Below are 20,437 nucleotides of genomic sequence, written 5' to 3'. Positions count from 1 at the left end.
AACATTGTAATTCTTATGTTCACAGAAAAGCTGAACAAAATGATATTGCTTGATATGTTCAATTACACCAAACAGATGTCAAATCTCCAGTGGCAGAGTTTAAGCTCATTGGTCAAATGACAAGATTTATTGTCAATCCTCTACTTTCTGCTTCAATCTATTCAAAGACAAGGCACACAAGTCCACTGTGAGTTTGGTGAAGGACTGTTAAGAGTCTATGTGTTTGTGAGAGCTTTGACAGACTGTTTGCTTTCTGTTTTTATGGAGGGTTGGTGAAAGTCTACAGGGTGGGGTTATCCGGACTTCTGTGTCCTGGCTGTAAAACGTTTGTAAAGGAAGTTGTTCTTGGTTGTATGTGTGACTCGGCACCTCGCTGAAGGCCTCAGGTGTGTGGTGAATGTAAGCCTGACTCAGAGCCAAACTGAGGATCTCTGTCTTTTCCTTGTAGAAGCGCAGCTCTATGCCTCGACGGCGGGCCAACACCAGCTCCCTCTGCGCCACCTGCAGCTCCTCCCCGAGTCGCCCCGGTGACCTCTGCTCCCGTCCGAGCCAATCCAGAGCCATGCTGCTGCGTATATACTCATCAAGTCCTCGCTGAGAGTAATAGGAAATCACACTCTGATGGGGAGGAAAGAACATAGGACATCATCAGAATGTAGCAGCAGATATACTGATGCTTTGTTACAGTTAGCTGAAACCAGGGATGAGATATGACCTTGGCAAGACCTGTACCTGTCGAGAGCACTGCCTTTCCCTCAGAGCCTTCAGTGTCCCGTTCCACTGCAGTAACTGGAAAATTGTCATCATCTCCTACAAAGGGAACAAGAGGGGGAGAAAGTGGGTGAGAATGAGACACAGAGAGAGAGAGAGTGAGAGAAAGTCTTGTACAACCCCATGAGTAATGACTTGAATAACAAACCCAAACATCCAGCTCTGTGTACAAAGGTCTGACAAAGATAACATATTATATGGGTATATCTTTTGAATTTTTTAATGTATTGTGTGTGAATACATTTCATTGTGTGTCTGTGTATGTACAGGTGCGCACGTATGCAGTTGTGTATATTACTTAGAAGCTCTTTAGCAGGAATGATAATAGGCCCATTTCCTCCCGCTAATAACCCTCTATCTGCAGACTTATACTCATTACACAAAGGTAGAAATATTAGATGTTTCATATTATAATTCCCTGCATGGGTGTAACTGAGAATGAGATGGCCTGGGAATAAATAAGCGAAAACATTCCAGGGGGGTAATGATAACAATGAAGGGTGGAGTTAACCCCCAGTGGTTTTGATTCTTATTATGTTTGGCTTAATAATTCCAAATTGTGTAAAATAATTCTGCTTTAACTGGGGTCCAATTATAAGTAGACATTTCAAGATCCCTTAGTAGCAAAGTAGCCCCTTCCAAAAACCTGAATTCTTTGAAGTAAGAAGATATTTCATGCAATTACCACATGATTTATGAGCACAGCTGGATGAATAAAAGGCCTTTGCTTTATGCTTTACCTGAAACTCCAGCATTGTCTTTCCTACGTAGGAGTGGAGCAGCACACTGTAGGTTCCTATGCTGGTGCCTGAATCACAAGCATCTTCTATACAGACCTTTATAGAGACAACAGTGCAGGTCAACATTCATGTTGCGACTAAATTCTTATAATAAAAGTGAAATACAGTGCGTTCACACTGGCTCACACTTACAGCACTGTCTGTGGCCGCCTGCTGCAAACTCTGAGTGATGAACTGAGGGTTGATGCGTCGACAGGGCAGCTCGTTCACAAGTGAGTTCATCAGAGCCACGCGAGCCGCATCCCTCCGAGCCTCTGCCTGAGTGTCACACACCTGTGGATGAGGAGATGATGAACATAAAGGGTTAAGATGTCAAAAAGAGTGCAAAAAGAAAGGGGGAAAAGATGTGAAACTAGGTCACTTCAAACGGAAGCTTCTGGGTCTGCTGATATATGTGAGCCAAGGTTGACTGGTTTGAGAGAATAAGTTCGGTCTGTAAATTGGCGCCCACTCTTAGTGAAATTTGGATGATTTTACACTTCATTACAGCTAATCATGGGATTAGACCTCGATTCATCAATGAGATTAGAACATGAGAGGCATTCACAGATAACCAATCACATGCCTTCTCTGAGCCGCGGGCTGCTGTCTGGGTCACAATGAGCCCATTGAGAGGCATTGTTGGATTTGAGCAGCACAACATCTATTTAAGTAAACCTTAAAAGTGTGTGTGAGATTCTGTGTTTATGCCCACTAAATGACCTTCAAGTGTTGCTTGTAAGCTCCTACCTCTGACAGGAAAGTTGATGTAAGACAACAAATACTTTTAGTCAGGAAAATAACAATTTGTGTGAATAAGAGGCTGTTTTATTATTTTATAATGTAGTTGAGATCTAGTTTGTGTTGCTGCAGCAAAATGAGGAGAACAATTCCAGATTAAACAGTATTATAACTATGTATGTGAGTGTAGGAAACAATAGTTAATTTGAAACTACAGCCACACTAATTGTTTATATAGTATAACAAACTAAGTGATGTGTTTTCCATTACATTTACACTGATGTTTCCAAGCCCTCTGTAATTTCACCATCAAGAGATAAACATCACCTGCATCATGTTTCTTAGAAATGCTAACTTGTAGTTTATTTTTGGTCAATTATGTGTGATTCCAACGTCATGGATGACATCTGGTGTTTCATTGACACGGGACAGGCATGTTAGATAACTATGTGGAAATCCTGCCAGGCAGCACAGATGATGATAAACACACCTTATAGTTACCAAAGCAACTTCCTCCTGGCAGGGTGACATAGCAGACATATGGAGGACCAGGGGACGGAGCGGACTCGTACAGCAGCAAGCTCTCCGTGTGGACGGCTGTGTCCCCAACAGATCCATCGGATTCACTGGAGGAACCAGTGAACTGAGCGGTCTGCCTCTGCTCCCAGAAGTTATGGAGCATGGCCACGACATTCACTGCAGACATATAATGCCACATGTCAAAGTGAAGACTGATAAACTTTAAATTGTAAAATATTTTGATAACTCTTCTTTGTTATCATCAAAAGGTTTATTTGGTCTCGCTCTGAGTAAACCTGTAAAAAATATGTGTAAATGTTAACATAAATATAGAAGCCAGATATCTGTAAATCAGCATTTCCAGATAGTGTTTATTTAGGTAGAATTAGGAGCTGTAAGTGGCAACCTATAACTTATACAAATCAGCATTTTGTAACCCTTTGAGCTTATTCTGACCCTGAAAGAGGTCTTAAAGTTTCTTGCGTCCTTCACTTTGTGCTTTACTATTGGCTGCAGCTCAGTCTATGGCAGCAGAGATACAAAGACTGACAGTTGTTGTTGGAACACTTTTCAGGAAATATAACAAAGTAATGAGAAAACATTTGGTTATAACAGATTATTTTATCTAAAACAAAAGATATGTCCATTTCCTGTTGAAACTAACATTAAAGCTCCTCAGGTACTCACAGTCTCTGGTGCTGGTGTCGGTCTCACTCTGTGACAGATATGACATGATGCTCTCCTCCACCTCCATCTCACTCATATTCATCCAGTGTTTACTTCCACAGCTGCCTCAAATACACTCAGTCCACTTTTCTCATCAAAATGATCCATCAAAACAGTACACATGACGCTAAAAATGAGCAACCGCCTCTGCCATCACAGCTCAGGATGGAACATCGTAAGGAATAAACTCAAAATCTGAAAGCCCCTCTACTCTCCTTTTCTCCCCACCTCCTCCTCCCCTGTGTGAACATCCCACCAGGGTTTCTTTTTTGAAGCGGACCACCTTTGTCACCCTCGCTGCCAATTAGCTCAGAGGGCCCCTCACTCTTTATACATATGCACACACACACACACACACACACACACACACACACACACACACACACACACACACACACACACACACACACACACACACACACACACACACACACACACACACACACACACACACACACACACAGAGGTGCAGAGCTGGAATGCTGAGCCCCTCCCCTCGGGCGATGCAGCTGGCTAATCCTTGAACAGAGTGGGACAGTTTAAAGCCTGCACAAAGTTGCCAAGTTAAACCACAGATGGCACAATGTGCCACCTTCGGGAACAGGAATAATATGAGTTTGTGGAAGTTATATTCCTGGATGCTTCTTTTTCTAAGAAATACCCTTAGTGCCCACCATGTTAGGGAGATTTCTAACCCAACACGAAGTGCATCAGATGTGTGGGGGTGGGATACTTTTGACTTCACACACTAATTTGAGCCCACGAAGCCCAGGGTCTGAGCTCCATTCACCCTCTTCAATATGAATGCCCATTGTTCAAGTCTGAATTCACCAGCTCCCTGAAAGCCTCTTACATATAAATGAACCAAATTCTGAGAAAGAAGTGGTTTCTTAGCTCCTTAGTTCTCCGCTTTCTCTTATTTTACTTGTCATGCCTCAGTTGAGTTGTGTCAGCGTCACAGAGCGTTGGAGTATGTGTGTCCATTTAATGCTGAATGTGTTGGTGTGTTCTGGAGCATGTATGTTCCCACGTTTTTAATCAATCTCCCTTCTTTTTGATTGGTTGCTGGGAGGGTGGAGATAGCAATCTATTTAAACTACAATAATAGTCAGGAGACCTTTGAACCATGAGAGTTGAGAATAAAAAAAAGATTTTCATGAGCTTGCATTGTGTTTGATTCTTAAATCAACATTCACATTAGTCACTCCGTCAGCAGCATACCCAACATTTACTTTAAACTACACTAATGGAAAATGTTACTCGATAGGTTTCTGTCTTTTGTTTTCATCATAAAGTTGATATGCGAGTATCAAGTAAAAAGAATATGCTCACTACCAAGCATGTTTAGCACAGGTGCAAATGTTGCCCTGTCAGAATTTTTTTAAATTTTCCTCACTTCTATAACCACTCTTTTGAAAAACACAGAAAAACACACGTCATTTGTAATTTAAATGGTTTAATAATCAATCATACAGCTTCATTATTAGGAGTCGATATTTACATTACACTGTACGTTTAACATGGTTGTTAATTACAGTTCAGATAGAAAAACAGCTCGTCTTCTTGACAGTGTGATGATCTGCTGAATGTAGTTTGTTTCACTCTTCTCTCGCGTATTTCCCGAAGCAGTACTGAGCAGATGTGTTGCAGAGACACAATTTTCCCATCAACTATCATGCGTGTTCAACTCTTCAGACAAAAGAAGCAGAGGGACCACAGCAAGCATGTTACACCAGAAAAAAAACATGTTGACAGAAATTCAGTCTGTCCGTCTCTGCAGTTATCCCCAGAAGGAGGCACCGTCCATACTAGACTTGATGTTATTTTCGTTCTCTCTCCTGGATTTGGTCACCAAGTTGGCTTCTCCTTTCTGCAGACGTCTCCTCTGTGCAGCCTTCTGCTGTTTGGTGAGCTGCCTCCGCACCTTCTCACGGACTACCTCCTGAAGCACACACAAAAATTAAGACAGCTGGTTACTACGGATGAATGTACGCACCGTCTGTCTCTGCTAGGCAGACACAACAGTATGAAGACATTTAGTTTCTAGTCAACCGTCAAATTCTTTTAGGAACTGCAACGCCAATTGAAAGCTCTTTAGCAGCACCTACAGGACATTTCATTTCTTATCAAAACTGATTACTAAGATTGCTACGTCTAGTAAACTGTATAAACGTTTTGAGTGATCACCTCAGAGTGTTTGTATTTTTATAATGGTACTGTATTAGCGTACGGCGCTCTCCTCTTGACGCATGAATAATACACTTAACTGCAGACAGCTGTGTGTTTCTGTGTTTTTCTTACCGGTGCTATTGTGGAGCAGCTCCCTATGCTGCCCATTGTGCCCTCGCTGTCTGTCCTCATCCTCCTGTGTTCTGCCACGTGGAGAAGACTGTCTGAGTCTCTGCAGGAGAAAACACACAAAAAAAACACATGCTCTTATAGCACAACAAAAAACATTAAACACTGTAGGGGTGTAATTTGCATGTTTTTAAAATCCTTGCTGAATTTGATGCAAATTATGCTATATTTTCATTCTCTAAAAATGTATCAACCAGGGCTTCTTATTACCAGACCTAAGATGATTTGTTGGCTTTGTACCACAGCTGCACTAGGCGTATTCAAACTTTATATCATCTTATCAAATGTGTTTCATGTTGGTTATTGGATTATTCTAACTTTCTATTGTGTTTACCTGAAGGGTTTGATCTCTCTGTTGGAGATGGAAAGGTCTGCCAGCTCTGGACACTCATCCTCTGCCTCATTCAACTCTTTCTCTTCCTCCTTATCTGGCTCTTCATCACTTCTTGCAGCAGATGTTGTCTCAGTCTCTTTTTGTTCTTCCTCTTTTTCCTTCTTGTTCTCCTCATTTTGGATGTCTGCATGCGAGTCGCTGACTTTCAGACCTTCCAGTTCCAGCATTGCATGCTTATATTCTTCTATGTCCAAACTCTCTTCTTCTTTTTCTACCTCCTCGTCTGTTTCTTCTTCTTCATCATCGTCCTCCTCTTCATCGTCTTCCTCTTCCTCAGGTCCAGCTGGGTGAAGCAATGCACCATCTCTCTCCATATCTTTTGTGAAGCCGCTAGCTGAGACTTCGACATCTAGTGAACATGATCGCCTGTAGGAATAAACAGGGACAATCAAAGATCATGTAAGACTTTTTCACTTCCAAATAACGGTAAGATAAAACAATTAACAATGCAAGATGTCATTTTCTTAAAGCTTGGGCAAATGTTAAACAACGTTCAAGTAAATAAAATCCATTTATTTAATTATATAACACAGAGCAGACAACATGAGAGGTTTTTCCATCAAACATCCCAAATTAACACCAAGACAATTTTCATTGTAAACCAGGAGTTTTATTGCATTAAACGTAACTATGAGTGGTTACCTGACGTCTTTGAAGGTTGGGAAGAGCTCGCTTTCGTAATTGTATCGTCTGGCGAAGAAATCTCTGATACATTTGACATCTCTGTCAAAATACCTATAATCAAAGTTAGGAAAAGTGGACAACGCATAAATCTTTATGTCTGTGTTTTTAATCTTATGTGTTCATTCATTTTCAATTTTATAATTGAGACACCAACCATTCAGCATTAGCATGTGAGGTGGACACCATTTGAGGGAAGTCAATCAGAGTTATGTGGTCCTGGTCGTCCAGCATGAGGTTGAACTCGTTAAAGTCTCCGTGAATCAGGCCGTGATTGGCCAGTTTGACTATGAGCTCCATGAACTCATTGTACAGGGCAGATGGATCCTGCAGCTTATGCACCTGACACCTGAAAGACAACAAAACACACTAAATTCAATAAGGAACAGAGAGTAGGTTATATACAAATAAAGAAAGAAGGATGGCTTGTTTACATACAAGGGGTATCCATTGATGAGCTCCATCACGACAGCATGTCTGTTATAGTCCACAGGTTTGGGAACAGGAAAGCCCCGTTCATACAATGCCTGAAAATTTAGAAAAATACTTTAGTAATTGCTGGTGACATTTTCTATTCTAGTCCGCATAACCTGCATACTTTCTTGGATTTGTTCCATTACCTTCATGTAGGCAAACTCTTTCATGGCAGACAGGCGAGAGAGGTAGAGCCAGGACATGTTCTTCCGGTGTTGGTGGTAATCTCTCTTGTTCTTCAGGTTCCTGAAGGAGGTACGACCTAATCTGTGAAGCTTCAGAGCGTACTGCTCGTCATTTGGACTCGCCACAATATATATATCTAGAGGAAGTGAACGCAAACAAATATTTCTATGAACCAGAGAGTTTTCTGACATTGTCTAAGCAGCCTGGAAAACTGTCAGAGAACAAATGTCATTCACATCAACAACTAGGGAAACACAAACTACTGGCTTCTGAAACACTACAGTTAAATGGACATCTCAGTATTTCTTTATGGTTATTATGGATAAGAAAAACAACTTCTAAACTGATTTTTACAGAGATTTGTACTAGAACTAATTAATTACAACAGGGCTGAAAATAGTTCAATATTATTTGATATTGTCTGTCAGAAGAAAAACATTTTAATGATACGATTTCATTTGTTTTCTTTTAGTACATTTTTTATATTTTAAGCTCTGGGCCTACTATTAACAAATAAGTGTGCATATATCTTGGATGAATCTAAGTCTAAACAGTCTACTCTGATGTGAACCATTATGATATATATACTGTCCATATCAATAAATAAAGATCTATTATCATGCCACTGATTTTGACAGAACCACACATGCCAAACGAGAGGTGGCTATGTGAACATATGCAGACTATGTACTACATATGCAACTATTTTCTTACCTGACTCTTTACCCACACCCATCTGGTTGCCAACTGAAATGATAACTTCTCTGGAGCACAAGGTCTTCAGAGCCAAGTAGTCATATCCTCCATTGTTCAGCCTGTAACCCTGCACCGCTGAAATCAAAACACACACATGCCACATTAGCAATATGACCTTAATGTACTTTGTCTACCTAGAATATTGAAGTTCAGTGAGCATTCCTATGTCTTTTCTTACACTTGGAGCGTTCATAGGCCACGAGTTTGTGTTTTACAAGCTCTCTGAGGACCTTGTTGCAGCCGCCATGTTTGAGGCTAGCTATGGAGGACAGGAGACTCACTGGAACAATCTCATGGTTCTTCATCCCCATCTCAACCTGTGTGCCGGAAAGTTCACAGGAAGAATCAGAATCAGATCAGAGTGCTGAAATTCAAGACTGCCAGCAGAAATAGTGCTGCAGAGCTGAATTGACATAAAATGAACACTCCTTGATGATACAATGGCCTGGGATTTTGAATATAGTAATATGATGACATCATTTGAATAGGCATTCCGCTACTGTGAATGTGGAACAGTGGCAAAATGTAGTAATACAAATAACACAGGACACTTTTTTATGAAAGAATGCAGTTGCAATATTTTAAGTTCAAATGATCTCAGTTACTATGCAGCTAAGAAAGGAAACAATGTCTACTTGGTTTGTCTAACTGCTGAAACCTGAGCCAAGCTAATCTTGTGTGTAGCTTAACTTTGGGACCTTATTATATAGCTTACAGCCTATGTTAGCCACACATTGGCACAGACTGAGGAGAACTGTGAATGGTGTCCCTATCACCTAACAGTACAGTGAAAAAGGAAAGGTTCATTTCTCCCAGCTATGGTTAGTTAGTTAGCTTAGCACAGGCTAACTCAGCTGGGGCCGACCGATGGGGACAGAGCAGTGAACGGCTAGCTAAGCTAACGTTAGCTAGCTAAGCTAACGTTAGCTAGCTACTTACCGCTGTGAGGACTCTGAAGTCATCTCGAGATAAGTATCTCAGCACCACGACATTCAGCTTCCCCATGTTTCAGCCAGATAACAAACGGTACGTGTGTTTGGATTTGTATTTCTATTCCTTTTTGGGCTCAGCCGTCCACATGTTTGGTAAACACATGTGCAAGTCGGAAGTTCAGGGAACGGAAAAACGTCACTTCAGGTTTACTTTGGATGACGTCATCAGGACGCGCCGGTACAATCAACGCCACAATACACGAAGATAAAAAGAAACGTTTGAGCGTAGACATGGAGTAATAAATCAACACATAGGATTTATCAATTATATATATATACAATTATATTTATATATGTATTTTTTTTCTATTATTTTTTAATAATTTATATTTTATAAAAAAAAGTATATATATAAATATATTACATTTTATACATTTTTTATAATATTATATATATGTATATATATATATATATATATTATATATATATATATATATATATATATATATATATATATATATATATATATATATATATATAATACATATATATATATATATATAATATAATATTTTTTTTTTTTTTTTTTTTTTTCTTAATTTTCTTTTCTATTATTTTTTAATAATTTATATTTTATAAAAAAATGTATATATATACATATAAAAATATATGTATATATATATTACATTTTTATAAAACATTTATAATATATATATATATATATATATATATATATATATATATATATATATATATATAGTAGTTGGCCATTTACTACCATCTAGCGGTAAAGGGGTGAAAGTAACTTTTTCATAGACATTTTAACAGAGGACATACACAGGTGTGACTAATCACATGATTAATAGCTGCAGTGTATTCATTGCTGTTTTGACATTTATTAGCTAGCTAGACTGGATAGTCATTACTGATACCTGCAACATCATTTTGCCCAGTTAAAGCTTTAAATAAAGATATATATAAGTATATTTTGACTTGTCAAATATAATTATTTTAATTTAATTTTAGATACCTGCTATTACAGTTTGAATAGTAAGATTAAAAAAACTCTTACCATTCATATGTATGGAGTTTTCCATTATATATCTACAGTTCAGTTAAATATATAACTGCCACTACGTTATGACTATAGTTGTAATTCCAGTTTCAGATATCTGCATTTTAATCAGTTAAATATATAACTGCCACTACGTTATGACTATAGTTGTAATTCCAGTTTCAGATATCTGCATTTTAATTCGGAATTGTCATAATTCCAGTTCGAGATTAAATTAAGGTTAGTCAGAATTACGTTATGTAAATATCTTGAAGGGGTTTATTACACTTTTTTTTGCATTTTGTTTTGCAGCAGCTTTGACTGTCTCCTCCATTTCATTTGTGCGTTGAATTTTGGCATAATAATGTTCATCAAAAGCCCTCAACAATATTTTTAAGTTTTCATACTAACTTTTTTGAGTTGAAAAAAACTACTGAAAAAAAACCTATTGACCATGTTCTAAAAATGTTATTTATTGTGTATGTGTTGTATATTATTTATTGGTTGGTAGATCTATTGGCTTTTGTGTAGTTTTATTGTGTTTTGTAATCATGATAAATCAGCAGTGCCGTGAGACCAAGAGTTTCCCCTTAGGGACAATAAAGTGTAATATATTTGACCTTAAATTAAAGAAATATATCTAAAGCGATGCTACAGGACACACTACACTACATCATCCCAATGAAACGTGAAGGTTAGGTGTGTGTGTGTGTGTGTGTGTGTGTGTGTGTGTGTGTGTGTGTGTGTGTGTGTGTGTGTGTGTGTGTGTGTGTGTGTGTGTGTGTGAGAGAGAGAGAGAGAGAGAAGGCGTTGAACAGATTTACCACCAGGCTTCTGTTGCCATAGCAGCTGGATTTTGTGCATTTTGTGGGCAGGTTCTAAACAGAGTGTTTACTCAGGACTGCCCTGTGACAGACAGCACTCTGTTCTGCTCCCACACACACACACACACACACACACACACACACACACACACACACACACACACACACACACACACACACACACACACACACAGTGAGCGCTCCACTTCCACAGGCTGTGTTGACTCAGTGGAATTCCTCCATTGGTTTATTTAACATTCTGCGGTTCAGCAAGTGCCTGTGTCCAAAGAGAGGTCATTCATGCTCTGTGTGTGTGTGGGTCTGTGTGTGTGAAAAAAATCAAGTAGAGGTGTTTAACTGACCTTTGTGTTGTATAAGTGTAGATCCCAGAACTGAATTGCCTCTTTTATTAGTAATCAATTTACTCCAAAACATTCTTGGTTTATTACCCAGGACAAATATGTGCAGAGAGCGCAGTGAGACAGTGAGCTCTGTGTGAGTCACTCAGTATTCTGTAAGTGCTCTGCAGGTCCCGTGAATGTTTGTTTCAAACAGTTATTCACACTCTCTGCACTGCGTCATAGGTTGTTTTCTGTGTCTACGACCACTCAGGGCCCTGTCTGTTAACTTGTGTCCCTACGCAGTGCTGCAGGCGTTACGGGGTCCAGCAGGTGTGTCTTGGTTGTAAACGTATCAGTACCCCACTTTACACAGGTTGTGGACAAATCGATGGGGACACATTACAATATAATACATTCTAATAAAACACCAACACATACTTTAGATTTCCAACTCACTGCATGATGAAACACTGGATTTGTAGGATGCATCCAGATAAACTTCTACGTAGTATGTCATCCTGTTCAATTGCATTAATTAAGATTGTTCTGGATATTTCAAGTAAACAGTTTAAATGCAAAACATTAATTGTTTGTTATCAATTAATTCACTGCTGAAAATGTTTTTGCAATTCTTATAATTGACACTAGATGGCACTGTGACACAATTGTACTGAGCTGCTGTCTTTTGTCTCATTTAGACCTTTGTTGTCTCTGGTTAAATTCCTCCTGTGTGTGCACCTGGCCTTTTGTCTGAACTGAAGTATCTTTGTAATATTATGCAGACACAGTGTGCAGCATCAGGCCTTTGATTACAGTATGAGTGTAAGAGGGCAGTGACATTGTTGGCCGTACAGTGTTAACTGAAACACTGGGTTTGTTATTTCACCACGTTGCTCTGTTCCACATTGTGGAAAATAGAGATGTTATTAAGCTGAAAGTCTTCATAGCAAAACACGATTGGAAACATTTGACTGTCATGTATACTGCTTCATATATGCTGCTCATGTTATTAAATGAATCCCTTTAGTGAATGCAATCAATTCAGCAGACCTACCCTGGACCTACTGCTCTTTAAAACATTGGAATGTATAATCCGAATGATCAATGAATTTACTCTTTGCTACTTTATTACTCTGCAGCTATTATTACAATTGTTTTGATTCTCAATAAGCTACATGTCGTGAAAGTTTTTTTTTTTATTCTGGTATCTGTGATGGCTCAAACTTCTGTGTGTTTTAACCATAAGCATCTTTTCCTGTTCACCTCATCTTTATTTTGTTCATTTATTTTTTCTCTTGTTCCAGGCTAAAAGCAATTAAGAGCACATGATAACTCTCAACCTTGATTTGATTATTGACTAACATTGTTTTTTGGGGGGATTATATCATCCTGTAACTTTCTAAAAGGATTTGTTTTTATAATAATCTACAGCTTTAGCATATGACATTTTAACGGTTTACAGTCTAAAGCCTTCAGAGATGCGATTGTTTCGGCTGATAGGCTGAAGGTGTTTTTTTACTGATACAACTTGTAGTTTGCTCCTCTGGCTCTCAGCAGCAGCAGAGCCTTGAGGCAGAATTTCTTGTTAAACAGCCTCTGACGGACAGGAGCAGTCATCGGTTTCACTGAGTCCGGACAGTTAGTTACACACAAGCATGGACCAGAGTGACCGATGGTGTGTTCCCTCGGATGGAGACGGGAGTAGAGGGAGAGAGTGGACCCGCCTGTGTGTGGAATTATCTGGAACGTGGCAGAACAGCCATTCCTGCATGCGCGTGCGCCAAAGCACACACTCTCTCTCTCTCTCACACACACACACACACACACACACACACACTGAGCACACAGTGAGATAGTGTCTTCTTTCCAGATGTGTGTGAGGAAACTTTTTGCACTGCTTCAACACAGAGCAGCTCTCTCAGTGCTCATACTATTCCATCTTTTTCTCCCTCATCTCACTTTTCTTTGCCACAGTTTCGGCTTTATAGAATCCAATGCATCTGATTAAAAAAGTGGCCACATGTTTTCGGACAGGTTCACCGTCACCTTGTGTGTTTATGTGAGCACTCATGTGTGTGCCCACTGGTCCTCGGATGTATTGTTTAAAATGTGATGACCCTATCCATTTTCTGAGTGTGGAGGGCTGAATATCCTCAATGGACCTGCAGTAAATGTGGATCCTTTGATTAGAAATTAATGAGCCCCTCGTTAGCGTAAGATGAAAGTGAGAGCTGGATAGGTCAAAGTGATGAAAGGACCTTTGCAGTACCGACTGAAGTGAAGTGATCTCTACATTTGATGTACACAGAGTGTATCAAAGCTGCCACCCCTTCCCCCTATTATTTCATTCACATGAAGAAAGAAATTGCTTATGGTGTTTTAATAATGCATAAAAGCTGAAAAGTGGTAGCATATCTACCACTACCCTATTCACTCCCAATATCTATGGAACTATTTCCCCAATAAGTTGCACATGCTTTAAATATGTGTTTAAAATGTGTTTTACAGGACGATCACACAACTGAATATATTCAACGAACCTCTGAACAGAAAACGTCAAGGTAGTAGTCATGCTGTTTATATATATTTTTTTACTACTTTTACTTTACTGTACATATTTGAACATGTAGTTCATCTTTGCAAATAGATGGAGAAAGATTTTCCAAACAATTTTAGAAGGTTGTTTGTTCATGTCAGTACTGTCTCTTGGTGTTTGAATTTCCTTCACTGTGTTGCTGCGGAGTGAATGTGGGATCGCAGGAGACTTGCCCACAGAGGATATCTGCTCCACAAACAGACATGAACAATTTTGAGGGTAAAACACATATACACAAAAGCCTGTTAAATTGCTTTCTTGTTGTTCTCCAGCGTTAAGCTTCAGGGAGAGAGTGCTAAATTGAGTCAGGAATTGGAGAAGCTTAGATAGGTCTCCAACAACAAGCGTGGGCTTTGTTCCTAGGGTATCATCGCTGTGCCTTTAGCCAGCTGCTGTGTGTTTGGAAACATCAAATTTGATTAGATTAGAGCAGAGGAGAGATCTACTTACTCCGCCTGTTCTGCTGTAAGTCTCCTAAACAATAATCTGCTCTCAGGTGCCGGTACAAGCAGCGAGCAAACCAGGGGCTGAGGAGAAACATGAGGAGGGAAGGCATAACCTGCTCCAAGCGCAGCTGATACAGCTGATACACACACATCCACAAACGATTATTTGCCTCAATTAGCTCTTATTGTGTTCATATTGTCTCTTTCTGGTGTTTTAGTTCTTATATGTGTTGCAGTGCAGATGTGGAGAAAGCTCACCAACACTACCACACAAACAGCACACAATGAATACAGCACACAATGAATACAGACACATAATAAAGGCAGGGAGTTTTACAGCTTAAAGCTTTTACAGCAGAAGAATATTTTGGCACAAACTGTATGCCGGATGTGTGACTTTGCATTTTTGCCACGAAAATGACTATACATGTGTATGGTAAGCTATTAAGCATGCCTCTAAAACAGCATAAGGTATACACACGTTTATGTACGGATAAAATATATGGACACAGATCAGTGTATGCAATTTTTGCACCCTGGTTTTTAACGCCGCGGTTTATTGAATATTTATTGTTTGTGTATATGTGTTTGGAATGGCAATTTATGTGGATGCTTTCGCCTGCGTGCAAGTATACAGTACATGATTTAACTGCCTCTCAGTCTGAGCTGGCTAGACCTGCTGAATTGTGCTCCACCGTTAGGGAGGCAGTTTGGCTCTGCACAGCAATAACAAGATACTTGGAGGTCAGGTTTGCATAGAGATAAAGCTGGTTGGCAGAACAGAGTGTACACAGTGCCACATCCAGTGTAATTATTATAGGATCCTGTTTAAATGCCATTTTTTTTAAAGTTGTGTGTGCTTGTTATTTATAAATGCATTGTGCGGTCTGCTCACATCAAGCCTTATGTCTGCAGGGATCTGTGTGTGTGCATGACCAGAATGCTGGACTTCCCTTTTAGCTTCAGTGGTACATGCCAACCCCCCCATAAGGTCAGTAATCATGATTTCTTTATTTGGCTGAGCACATAATCTCATTAAGTAGAGGGGGAGTGTGAAAGTGGGTTTGTTCTTCTTGCACTTGGATGTTGGTGCCATTTTAGCGAGTCCTCACATCTTTAAGTGTCTTGTCCCGGGTTGAGACTTGGCTTCAGGGTTTTAATAAGGCTGATGTTTAAGATTAGACGAATTGTGTTTTCACTGGAAGCCACATGCTGGATCTATTTCATGGCCCCGTGCAGTGACTTGTTTGAGTCATTTCATCCCTGTGAGGTTCGGGCAATCAGACGGGACTCAAGGGAGTCATTGTGCCTGGGCAAGAAATAGTCCTTGCACTTAACTCCTCTTGTGTTTAGGGATTACAGAAATAATATAACATGCTTAATAGTAAGCTTTACATGTGCTTTATGATAGAACCGGAGTAGCTACTAACCCTTGTTTTTAGTTTTTATGCTAAGCTAACAGTCTCTTTGCTCCAAATAATAAAAAAAAATCAATCATTTCTTGATTGCCTCCCTCGGCAAGAGGGAAAATAAGGGTATTTCCCCAAATGGTGAATTATTCCTTTAAGGTTATGTATGTATTGATGAGGAATAAAGAACGGATGGCTTCAATGGAATGTCCTCGCAAAAATGTTAAGACAAATCTATGTTTGTGGGTTTTTGCATGTATGTGACATCCATGTGTGTATGTGAAAGTAAGAGTGATGTCACACAGGACCTTCCCAGATAATAACATGCCACAGTGATAGAGAATGCTGCTAACTAACAGCAGTTCACAGATGATCCTCTCCATCACACACACACTCACACACAAACAGCCCTCGCTTGTCAGACCCTTGTAATGGGATCACAGAGGGATTGGTCACAGCGCAGGTGCAAATGTGCACTCACACACAAAGCTACCACCACCCACACACACACTCACATATTATCTAGAGGCCGAACATGGCAGTGTATCACTGGAACAGGAAAGCTGCTCTTTATCTCAGAGGTTGCTCTTGTTCAGGCCATCAGATAGCAGCTATATCTTGTGTGTGTCTGTGTGTGTGTGTGTGTGTGTGTGTGTGTGTGTGTGTGTGTGTGTGTGTGTGTGTGTGTGTGTGTGTGTGTGTGTGTGTGTGTGTGTGTGCACATATGTGTGTGTTTGAATCTGTGCACATTTGAGTGCATCTGTGTGTCTAGTTTAATAGCATTAACTCCTGCAAGCGTGAAATGAGACAGTCTCCCACTATCTGTCTTTGAGAGCAGGGCTGAGAGAGCAGAGTGGCTGAAATGAACTGATGGATCAAGCAGACTTCCAGTCAGATGAGCCTGTTAGCTCTAATAGAAACTGTGCTGGTGACACTAGAGAGACATCTCAAAGTGAACCACGAAGAATCCCAACATTGTACCTATTATATTCTGTTTGTAATAGTTATTTGTCACATGATAGTTTGTTATTTTGTTTTGTTGCACGATCATCTCAAAGGGAATGCTGAGGATGACATATTTCTGACTAAGCTAAGAAAGGCTTCCCTCAGCTTATTTCAAAATCTTTAGGCTGGTGGTTTAGTCTTTGGATAAAAGACACTAGTAGTCGACAGGCAGCCAGCTGATCAAATGCACGTCAGCAGCTATAGATTCATTTTTAGACTTCATACTGGTAGAAGAAAGGCATTTTGTGTGAAATTGTTTTGCAGTGTTAGAAAATGTAAACACAAGCTTGTTAGATTCTCATGAATTCAAACCAATGCTGGGAAAATCTTCCGGATAGTCCTGACAGCAGTCTTGGCTGGCGATCAATAAGATTACTTCATAAAACCCTGAACATGTTGTCTAAGCCTCGCCTGCAGGTCATTGGGCACGCTGACTGCGATAACTGCCAGAGATAGCAGATATCAGACTTTTACAGAAAATATGAAATAACGGTCTTTTTTGGGCACTTTTGAAGCTCACTTGTTGTGTCCGTCTTCCAGTTCTGCATGAGCTGTTGCCGTGGGAGAATAAATAAATAACATACACACACATTTTACACACAGGCATCGAGACTGTGCATCACAGTAATCGCACCGCAAGGGATGCCGGGTAATTTGGTTAAAGATGTCAGGAACGTAAATCACCTCCAATCAGTCCTGCTCTCTCATTGGTCAGTCCTTCCACCTCCAGAAGAACTTCATTGGTCACTGTAGGTCTCGTACTGCTCAGCTGTTGCTCACCAGGACACATTGGTAATAAGACTCAATTCCAGCTCCAGTATGACAATCAAAACCAAAATAACACAAATCAACATGACTGAGCCATTTCATGTGAGAAGAGAGGGACAGAAATGTGTTTGTCTTAAAGGAATAATTCAACAGTATTTTATTTGTTTTCTTGCCGACACTTGGATGAGAAGATTGATATCACTCTCACATGTAGCTAACCAAGCTAACCAAGCAGCAGCAAACAAGACAAAACATGTCAATCAGTGAGCTTTACTGGTGCTGGTTGGCAGGTTGTTTTTGTCACTTTTGGACCGAGCCAGGCCAGCTTATTCAAGTGTTGTGCTAATCTAAGTTAACTGGCTGCTGGATGTAGCTTCATACTTAGCGCATCTCATCAGTTCTCAACGGTTTCTTTGTGGCCGACCTGTTGCTTTGACAAAGCAGGCTAAGTGTAGGTTTAATTGTTGTGTTACTTTAGCTGCTGCAAGATGTAGATATTTATTGAGTTTCAAATAAATTTCCCCACTCTCATTTTGAAGAACAACGCTAAATTTGCAAAGCAGTTTGCCTTACTTAAGATGCAAATATTTGATAAAATATTGAAAATGAAATAGTTCTCTCTGCCATATGTTTCAAATTATAAAACAGAGGTGGAGGAAGAGTCTCAACCCCCCGACTGTAGGTTCTTTGAGCGTTTATTTCTGTCTCTGCAGTGTAGTGGAATGGTGGGAGAAGGCTTGTCACCTATTTATACATACTTTAGATGTTCAGGGCTTTGATTTTCTGCAGCCTGCACTACAGGATAGACAGCTAGAGATCTTCAAACAATACCTGAATAAAACTCTGACACCCTCACTGCATATCTAGTGCTAATGATTACTTGTTAAGCACCACACACACACACACACACACACACACACACACACACACACACACACACACACACACACACACACACACACACACCTGAGCTCAGACTTAATGATTCTGTGAGCGTTGCACATCTCACAGCATTTTCCATTCGCTCTTTCTCCCCTCAGGCAAGGACCTTCATCACACCACCGACCATTGATTGGGACGATACAGAGCATTAATAAATTAAACGAGTGCACGTAGCCAATAGACACAAGACACGGGCACAGGTAGAAATATGTACGACATTCCGAGAACGTCAAACTGAGTGTTGGGTGAATGTTTACCTTTGTTGACGGGGGCAGCGGAGGAGATGGACAGTGAAAGGAGCATACAAATGAACAGCCACCCACGGGGAAAATCATCCCACCTTGGATGTTTTCTACACAGGGACCGCTCTGTGTGAGACTGTGGTTTCAGTAAATATTCCTGGTATGTGTGTATGTGGTAGTGTACACTCTCTGGAAGGGGTGCTATGTGGAGTGGTAGAAATGCAGTGAAAGAAGAGATGCTGTTTGTGTGTGTTTGTATGTGTGCGCGCCCTGTCCAGGTGGATGTATTCTGGGTCAGGCTGTTTGTCAGAGCTGAGACCAGATCGATGTGGCTCTAATCTAAGGCAGTATGATTTGATTGATTACCTCATATTCTGAGGCCCTGCACAAAGACCTCCACCTGATGTGATGGACACACCCAAGCAAAAGGATAGATTGGGATGAAATGAAATAAAAGCAGATTGGTTTTGCTGGACAGTCCGTCCAAGAGGGTCAGGAAAGATGATGGGAGCAGAAAATGTTCATTGATACCATCTTTCATGTGTACGGTGTCGATGTGTTTGTGTGGAGGGATTATTTTTTTCTGAAATTGGTTTTCCTTAGCTGCATTGGCTGTGCTATTTTTTGTCTGCGTGTGTAGTAATGTAAATGTTGGCGTGCGCGATGTTGACGAGATATTTGTTTTCGTAAAGCCGTGGAATATTGACAGATGAGGAGACGGTTCCGTTTGAGCGACCGGAGGAGTGTGTTAAATGAGCAGAGCTGCTTGCCCCCGTAGCGTGGCGAGGTGTTTGCATAATTTTCCATGTTTGAAAAGTTAACGACACCTTTAGGCAACGTTATAGTGAATCTGCTCGTAAGTGAGTAAAATGAGATTGTGATGTGTGCATATAACTGTGAGTATTTCTGTGAGTTACCAGATTTTCGACGTGTGTGTGTGTTCTAGTTTATATGTTTAGTCTAGGTGTGTGTGTGTGTGTGTGTGTGTGTGTGTGTGTGTGTGTGTGTGCATTTGAATGTTTTTTTTACATACTTTGGCTCCAGCCTCTCCTCATTGACATGCATGGTGTCAGGATCCTCATTTGAACTATTGGTAACAGGCTTTGCTGTGTGTTTGCCTGCTGGGTTGTACTCTTCTGAGAACATATTGTTTGAAAATTCACCACGCCTCCTCCCCTGAGTCATTCTCATTTTCATTGAGGATTAAAGCCTTCATACTTTCTCCACTTAAAGTAAATGCAAACTTTTATTGCGAACATATTGATACCAAAGTTCTCCTTTAACACACAGCAATATTCTTATGTTAAATTTCAAATTGAAGTAAGGCAATAGTTTTTTGGGAAGCATGCTCATGCACTTCTTGTAGAGAGTTAAAGGAGAAGATTGATACCACTGTTGTATCTGTTCATGTCAAGCTGCAGCCAGTTAGCTCAGTTTAGCATAAAGACTGGAAACTGGGGCTGTGCCAAAGGTAAAAAAAATCTGACATTTGT

The 20,437-nt window shown here is 40.2% G+C and overlaps 2 protein-coding genes across 2 annotated transcripts; both read right to left on the bottom strand.

The window, feature by feature from the left end:
- Positions 1-207: 207 nt before the first annotated feature.
- LOC129101823 (protein limb expression 1-like) lies at positions 208-3,579 on the bottom strand. Its single transcript, XM_054611757.1, has 6 exons — positions 3,498-3,579; positions 2,782-2,987; positions 1,704-1,844; positions 1,512-1,607; positions 733-810; positions 208-618 (listed from the first exon to the last, which is right to left on the bottom strand). Exons 1-6 carry the CDS (start codon positions 3,577-3,579, stop codon positions 208-210), a joined length of 1,014 nt encoding a protein of 337 aa, XP_054467732.1.
- A 1,399-nt stretch (positions 3,580-4,978) lies between these two features.
- Positions 4,979-9,502, bottom strand: riok2 (RIO kinase 2 (yeast)). The gene is made up of 10 exons (XM_054611093.1): positions 9,325-9,502; positions 8,564-8,702; positions 8,344-8,460; positions 7,590-7,765; positions 7,408-7,496; positions 7,127-7,318; positions 6,931-7,023; positions 6,229-6,654; positions 5,838-5,937; positions 4,979-5,478 (listed from the first exon to the last, which is right to left on the bottom strand). The coding sequence occupies exons 1-10, from the start codon at positions 9,388-9,390 to the stop codon at positions 5,317-5,319; spliced, it is 1,560 nt and encodes a 519-aa protein (XP_054467068.1). The 5' UTR covers positions 9,391-9,502; the 3' UTR covers positions 4,979-5,316.
- Positions 9,503-20,437: the final 10,935 nt, after the last annotated feature.

The sequence above is a fragment of the Anoplopoma fimbria genome, chromosome 13 (genome assembly GCF_027596085.1).
Source record: "Anoplopoma fimbria isolate UVic2021 breed Golden Eagle Sablefish chromosome 13, Afim_UVic_2022, whole genome shotgun sequence".
Classification (NCBI taxonomy): Eukaryota; Metazoa; Chordata; class Actinopteri; order Perciformes; family Anoplopomatidae; genus Anoplopoma; species Anoplopoma fimbria.
The sequence above is the reverse complement of the archived record's forward strand: the minus strand, read 5'-3'. Positions and strand labels throughout refer to the sequence as shown.

What these genes read in the sequence shown, in the direction of transcription:
- LOC129101823 (XM_054611757.1), bottom strand. Translation starts at nt 3,579, where the DNA reads ATGAATATGAGTGAGATGGAGGTGGAGGAGAGCATCATGTCATATCTG. An exon ending in AGGCGGCCACAGACAGTGCT is followed by an intron (nt 1,608 to 1,703) that starts GTAAGTGTGAGC and finishes GTCTCTATAAAG; the next exon opens with GTCTGTATAGAAGATGCTTG. An exon ending in AGACAATGCTGGAGTTTCAG is followed by an intron (nt 811 to 1,511) that starts GTAAAGCATAAA and finishes TTCCCTTTGTAG; the next exon opens with GAGATGATGACAATTTTCCA.
- riok2 (XM_054611093.1), bottom strand. Translation starts at nt 9,390, where the DNA reads ATGGGGAAGCTGAATGTCGTGGTGCTGAGATACTTATCTCGAGATGAC. An exon ending in AAGAGTTTGCCTACATGAAG is followed by an intron (nt 7,497 to 7,589) that starts GTAATGGAACAA and finishes CTAAATTTTCAG; the next exon opens with GCATTGTATGAACGGGGCTT. An exon ending in GCTGCTCCACAATAGCACCG is followed by an intron (nt 5,479 to 5,837) that starts GTAAGAAAAACA and finishes TGTGTGCTTCAG; the next exon opens with GAGGTAGTCCGTGAGAAGGT.